This window comes from Sarcophilus harrisii, chromosome 5, assembly GCF_902635505.1.
Source record: "Sarcophilus harrisii chromosome 5, mSarHar1.11, whole genome shotgun sequence".
NCBI classification, from domain to species: Eukaryota; Metazoa; Chordata; class Mammalia; order Dasyuromorphia; family Dasyuridae; genus Sarcophilus; species Sarcophilus harrisii.
This window is the reverse complement of record NC_045430.1, coordinates 65,099,227-65,106,521: the sequence shown is the minus strand read 5'-3', so window position 1 is coordinate 65,106,521 and position 7,295 is coordinate 65,099,227. Positions and strand designations below refer to the sequence as shown.

At 40.2% G+C, this 7,295-nt stretch overlaps 1 protein-coding gene across 1 annotated transcript; it reads right to left on the bottom strand.

Annotated features, from left to right (window-relative positions):
* Window positions 1-4,824: 4,824 nt before the first annotated feature.
* LOC105750699 (calmodulin-A) lies at window positions 4,825-6,341 on the bottom strand. The gene has a single exon (XM_012550840.3). It carries the CDS (start codon window positions 6,119-6,121, stop codon window positions 5,672-5,674), a length of 450 nt encoding a protein of 149 aa, XP_012406294.1. The 5' UTR covers window positions 6,122-6,341; the 3' UTR covers window positions 4,825-5,671.
* Between the last annotated feature and the right edge of the window lie 954 nt (window positions 6,342-7,295).

The window sequence follows — 7,295 nt, the reverse complement described above, 5'->3', positions numbered from 1 at the left end:
AGGCACTTATTACAGATGATTTTCTTAAGGAATGTAGCTGCAAAAGGCAGGAGAGATGTAAAATGATAGTGAGGATACAAGGATCAAGTGAAAGTTTTTTTTAGGATGGGAGAGACTTGGACATGTTTGTAAACAGGAGAGAAGCAGCCAGTAGATAGGGAGAGATTAAAGATGAGTGAAAGAGTAGGGATGATAGAGGAGTGTGCAATGTAAAAGAGTTAACCTAGTGAGAAGAAGAGCTACCTCATCATGTAAGACAGGGAAGAAATAGGAGATAGTGGCAGAAGGCTTCTGGGTGATGTAAGATAAGGAGGAGGAGAGAGGAGGGAGTTTCTAGTGAATGGTCTCAATTTTTTTGTGTGTGCCTCAGTTTACCTTTATTTATTACAAAGATGAGGTCAGAGTTTTTCAAACAAGATTAGCTTTTACAGAGACAAAGCTTGAGGCAATTGAAATGTTATCAAATACTGTGGATCATGCTACAAGTATTTTGTTTTCTCAGTGTTTTAAGATAGAATGTGTTTCTACAGAGTTAGGCTGTAGTAACTAATAGGAATGTCCTTGGAGAATGTCTGCCTTCTGCCACAAGTATCTTGTCCTCTTGAGTGTTCTGAGATGATATGTTTTTCCATCGAGAGCAAGGTTGTGGTAACTGAACTGTTCTCAGAGTGTGTCTCCAACATAGATTGTGCCCTGAGTGTTTATAGCTGGGCTGACTTTTTTCCTTCCCCTCTCATCCATCCCTCTCTTATCACAGGGAGGATCCTCAGGGACTGGTCAGGGGAGGGGAGAGAGACAAAGGACAGATCTTTGGCAGAGATTGGTAAAGGAAGGGAAAGTTGGGATGGAGGAGGGGAAGGGATGAGGGTGAAGGGCATGTAGAGTCCAAGCTTCCTGTGGTCCCCTTTCCTGACTGGAAAATGGGGAGCTCACCCCTTCCTCCTTCTTTAGTAGTAGGGAGGACTAACCCTAGTGGAACTCAATTTTTTTCTTAATGAGGCAAAGTTCTTGGATGGGAAAGAAGGGTTAAGGAGGCCAAGAGAGGACTGAGAAGGCACAAAAAGATTTAGAAGGAGCAGAGTGGGATAGTGAATAATTTATTAGGGAAGTGTAAACGGATTGCTAGTAGCAGTGGGGGTCCCATTGAAACTATACTACATAAATCAGTAATGGACCTATTCTAGACTGTTGCCTCATTTTTTCTCTACCTTCATCCAGCAAATGTATGTAGGGGCAAAGAGAGAGAAAGCTGGCAGTGATCCTCCTTTGAGCTTGTCAGGGCATAATTGGCAATATAAGAGAGCAAAGGACTCAAGAGAAAAAGGCAATATAGGAAAAAAAGGAAAATTATTTTAAATGGAGATTGTTTAGGTGTAGTTATAGTATGATTTAACCTTAACACCGCATTTTATGTTTGGGAGGCCATGAAAGTGGGACGTGGATACTGACAATTATTTTTCCATGAAAATCTTACAAGCTCACCGAAGGTGGCAAATTGTGTCATACTCTTTGAACAAGCACAGACAAACCTCTTTGACCTGCCTCTGGCCAGTTTTTCAGGCCCTTATTTTGATTCAAACCATCCTGTTTCAATTAAGGATTCTCTGGGGCTGACTTCTCTGATACCTGTATGAGCACACCCTTTTATCTCTGGTCTGTTGCCAACTCTGCTGAAATCCTTACAATGATATCTTGTTTTTACAAATTTTTCTTTTTTTTTTCCTACCAATTGTTATGCTGTTCCCAACTCACTTGGCCTTAGTCCCAGCGGATCACTCTCTTCCAGATCTAACCTAGCACCTGGAAAACCTACCAGCTGCCTGTGCTTCAGGTCCTACTTGTCAGCCCAACCCTGGTCAAACAGGATCCTTAAGGCGTATCTGCATGCTGAAAGTCTGCAATTTTGCCACTAACAGGGTCCTAAAGATAACCATGAGCCATACCAATGTCGCTGGGTGACAGCTTCATTCAGCCTCAGATCATTGAAAAAATGATTTTCATTTTTTGGTTTGTTGGCTGTTCTGGTATTGACAATTTAGCCAGTCACAGAGCACATAGAAACACTATAGAGTTTATCTTATCCCCTTTCTAACAATTCAATAAAAAGACTGTTCCTTGCAACAGACACAGTAATCTAGGACACAGATTGTCCTAGATTACTCTGCAAATACTGAAGAAGCAGCACTCTTTACTGATGTACTAGAGCCCACTGTTGCTTCAGAGTAGTAGCAGGAAATTCATAATTTTACAATATTATTTAGTGTTCACTTGTCATTTTGCAAGTAACTGGGAAGGAGGAAGGCGGGTGGTCTTGGTCATGGAGAATGTGCCAAAATGCCCTTTGGTGTTATAGCATTGGCATGGGACATTGGAAGTAAACTCCTATATTGGGGAATGGAGATTCGACAATATAAAATTTATGTCCACTTCTTCATGCAATGCCATCATTGCTATCTTACAAAAAGGATCAGGGCTAAAGCTTTTGGGGTGCTAAAGCTGACAAGGCCAAAGGAAAAAGGGATTCCTAAATCAAGGAAGCGTGGTCCCTGTCCAGGTGAGAACAGTCATCTGTGAGAAAGTACAAAGTGGCTTAAATGCAGAGATAGGTGGGCCTAATTGGGATTGTGGGTATGGAGTTTTTGTTTTGTTTTATCATGCTTTTGGAGGGGTCTGGTGGAAAACTAAACATACACACAGAAAAAAATCCCCCTTTTCACCTGAAGTATTTAATCAGAACTTTGGCTACTAAAAGCTTCTCTAGGGCTTACTTCTAGAAAAAGAAGGATTAAATGTCTCTTTTCAAGGTTCTTTTCCCTACCTCTGGGAACCCACATGGAATAAATATATTGTTGGCTATGATCCACAGTATGTGAAAAGAGACCTCAGATTCTGTATTCTATCCAACAAGTCCCTCTGTTTAACCCATTAATTTCCTCCTGGATAAAATATTTGGAAAATTTTCTAAATGTAATTTTTTTAATGTAAAACATTTGGATTACACATTATTCCTTATTATTCCCCCCATTATAGTCTTCTAATCTCTAGGTTGAGCAGCAAGTCATTTCTAAATCTCTGAAGTTATTGGTATAATCTTACAATCCATAGATGTACCTACATAAAATAATGTTGTGACACTGGTTTTTGTATGAACAATGTATGAACATTGAAACTATGAAAAAATACTCCCTGAAAATTCAGATTATTGTAAGGAAAAGCTGTGGGATGGGGTGAGGGGAGGAGATTGGAGAGCAAAAGAGAGTCAACATTGTTGAATGTTATGTTGACTCAATTAAGGATGGTTCCCAGCTCTGCTTATCAACCAGTGTTAGGGGAGGCTCTGGTTGGGAAGGATGCTCCACATCTGTAAGAGCTTTTGGTGTCAGTTGCTCTTACTCTTATACCTCTCTCTGCAAATTGTCAATTTTTGCTACCTAGGGAGGAATCAAGATTCAAGGGCTCAACCTCTTTTGCTGAGGGGGATCTACATGGATTGCCTTAAAGTTACCTATAAAAGTCATCTCTACCTCAAAGCCATTACTGATCTTCAGTGATCAGCCCATGAAAGGGTTGATAGTTTGACATAATAAAATCCTTTTAATTCTCTATCCAAAGTTTTGCCTCATTAACCAGGCAAAGCCTAGCTGAAGAATTTTCCTTTCAACACTATATTCTAGTTAGGAATATTTCCCAGTTCTATTAGCCGGGAAAGAGGAAAAACCTAATTGATTCAATTCTCATTTAATGTTTCCCTTTCAGAGTTGTTAAAAAATTGAAAGTAAGAAATTTCCTAAGGGTGTCATGGGAGGACTCTGTCTCCTGCCTTCTTCTATTTTTTTTTTTTTTGGGGGGGGAAGATTGGTTTGTTTTATTATTAAGTTCAAATACTGACTTAAAAATTAAGAGCTCTGTAGTCATCCTCATCCCTCCTTCCTTCCCCTCCACTAATTTTTACAGAAGATGAAACTAACATCAGAGAAACTAAGTGATTTTTCCCAAACTAATTGAACTCTAGACCTTGAACCCCCAAATCCTGACTTTCTGGCCTTTCCTGTAACCATTATACTTCACTGACTCCCTTGAAATATGCTTTCTTTTCCTTGTTTAAATTTCAACTCTGCCACTAATCTGTGATGAGACTCTTGGGCATTCATTTCCCATCTCTGAGTCTCAGTTTCTTCATCCCAAAATGATGTGGACCAGTTAACCTTTAAGATTTCTTTCAGCTCTGAACAGTATGATTTAATATTAATGAGTTCCTGGACTTGTGAATGGAGAACTGTCAGGTGCTTAGAGGCCAAACCCACAGGCATAGAATGTGTTATACTGCTCTCTAATTCATTCATTTTCATCTTATCTCTAAGACAATATTGCAAAAAGAGGGTGGAGTAGTGAGTATGAGAGAAAAATTTTAAATGATTGGTTCCCATTCTACTCTACTTGTCAGCTCTCTAGGAATAATAAATGTGATTTACTTTCTAATTTTTTAATGAAGATTCAGGGACAGCTAGCAGTGAATCTGCAATTTATCTGTGTAAGAAACCACTGATATGGAATTCCTTCCACTGTCTTACAGAGATAATCTGCCCAAGATCACACAACTGTATGTATAAAAGACAGGAGATAGACCTATTCTTCCTATCTCCAAAGTTAATGAGAATGATAGTAGCTAACATTTATATAAAGCTTTATGATGTTCCAACCAAAAAAATACTTCATCCCTTCTCATATTTAGTAATCAAAGGAATAATACAAGAAGCTCTAAAGATGAAGTCCTGTTTTAAGATCCTACTAACTCTCATTCTAAGGAAATCCAGAACAATAAAATCAAATAGGAAAATGAGCTTCTCATTTATTTCCTCCAGCTTTCCCCAGATCCCTTTCATTTAAAATGTCCCTCCTCCATCAACAATAATACAGACACATCATTACAACTATCCCAGCATTCTTCCCCCCCCCCATGTTTTTTCAGGCAGACAGGTAGAAGAAGCAACAACAGTTGAAGAGGAGGTCTACACATAATTATCCAGAGTCCCCACCTTCATCTTCTTTTCCGGCAGGTACCATGTTTCTCCCAGTCTCTAATACCCTCCCTTCCCCCTTTATAGCAGCAGATGGTCTTCAAGCAAATGAGCTTATTGTTCTCATGGGTTGTAGAAAAGATGTAGGAATTCAGATTTGGGCAGATGTCATCTGCTATATCCTGTATGATGATTTAGCATCCCTTTCAAAGATCATATCCAGAATGGAATAGCTTTTTTTTTTTAAACAATTCTCAATGAGGCACAGAGTTTACACAGATTTTCTTAGACCTCAGTTCTTGTCTTCGAAGAATGATGTCATCTCCATTTCAACTCTTGTGTGTTTAAGTCATTGTAAAGGGATAGTTGACTTTTTGCTGATTGCTACACGTTGGGTATCCCTGTTTTATTTTGAAGAGACAGGAGAGCCCAATGGCAAAATGCATGTGACATTCGGCCAATTTGATAGAGAAAAAAGCAGAAACAATGTAGGCTCATGAGGAGAGAATCCATGTGGAGGGATGGAGGAGGAATTGTGGTGGTGGACAAAATTTTTGAGACAGCAAGAAAAAACATTCCCCCATCGGAAAGTCAAGAGCACAATCTGAAGCTAAAGAAAGCTATTTGAGGCAGAACTGTGAGTTCTGTCCTCCCTATTTCGAGAGAAGCATACGGACAAATTCCTCATAGTTCACCTGGCCATCGCCATCCACATCAGCTTCCCGGATCATCTCATCGACTTCTTCATCTGTCAGCTTTTCCCCGAGCTTGGTCATCACATGCCTCAGCTCAGCCGCACTGACGAAGCCGTTGCCATCCTTGTCAAACACCCGGAAAGCCTCGCGGATCTCCTCCTCGCTGTCTGTGTCCTTCATCTTCCTGGCCATCATGCTCAAGAACTCTGGGAAATCGATGGTCCCGTTCCCATCAGCATCAACCTCTCCGATCATGTCCTGCAGCTCAGCCTCTGTGGGGTTCTGCCCCAGAGACCTCATGACAGTTCCCAATTCCTTAGTCGTGATGCAGCCGTCAGAGTCCTTATCGAAAAGGCTAAAGGCTTCCTTGAATTCAGCAATCTGCTCCTCTGAGAACTGGTCGGCCATCCTACCACTGAGCAAGCGGTCAACGAGGTGATTCCCCTGTTTGTCTAAGCCCTGATGCCTTGACCGTTCCCTGGCCACAGACTGTGCTCACTCCCCAAGCTCTTTGGAATGAATGGAGCACCAACCTGACTGTCTGGTTTTCTAGCCCTTGCATGAAGTTCTGGCACTTACGGGATTCTACCTCACCATTGGTTTAGCTCTGAGCAGGGCAGTCACTCAGAGACTCCACCACCCTTTGTGGTTGCCTGGGGGAGAAGATCCTGTTTAGACAAGAGTCATTGAGCTGAAACAGAGTTTGTCTCCTAAGCGAACTGCCAACACCCTCTGTATGTAAAAAAGCAGTCAAATTTCCACCCTGGGACTAGCAAGAGGTAGGAGCCACTAATAACACCTTTTATTTGGGTCACGCCTCTTCCTGAAAGAGCTTCAGAAAACTTTGCAGACCCGTCTCCATCCTTAGAATTTTTGAGCGAATTCTTATCTTCGTTTTTGAGACGCAGCCATGGATCACTAGAGCCAGATCTTCTGAAATAATCTGGATTCCAGATAACTGAATGATGAAATTCTGAATCTTTCCAACAAAGTGGCAACACTAGTCTTACTTAGTAGTCTCCATTCTTTTCCTTTGGGCCCATGAGGATATTAGTTAGGAAGTCATGGAAGGGAAGATTATCTTTCATCCTACTCTCCCAATATTCTTCCCTCTCTCCTGAACTTAATAAAGTATATATAGGGAATCTGGTATTTAAAAGAAGAAAACAGAATTATTTTCCCATTATTCTAGGTCATCAGGATAAATACCATGGATTATACAGATTTCAATATATAGTCAATATATTTTGTATAGATTTCAATACTGCATGATATTTTAGTCAATCTAGTAGAAAAGTGGACTGCTAAATATTTCACTTTCTCTTTTGGACTCTTTTTGATCCTAAAGTGGATTTTCAGAGTAGATAAGAAAAAAGGGTTTGGGGGATAGATAAGAAATAGAAAGAAAATAGATAAGGATAAGAAAAAAGGATTTCTGGAATAGATAAGAAAAAAGAAAAAATAGATAAGAATAGATAAGAAAAAAGGTCCACATACTAAGTTTTTCAGTTCCTAGAGCTGGAATTTGTAATCAACTGTGACTGGACTTGACTCTTAGTCAATGAAGTGATTCAAGGCAATT

Coding starts and splice junctions, on each gene's coding strand:
- LOC105750699 (XM_012550840.3), bottom strand. CDS start 6,121: ATGGCCGACCAGTTCTCAGAGGAGCAGATTGCTGAATTCAAGGAAGCC.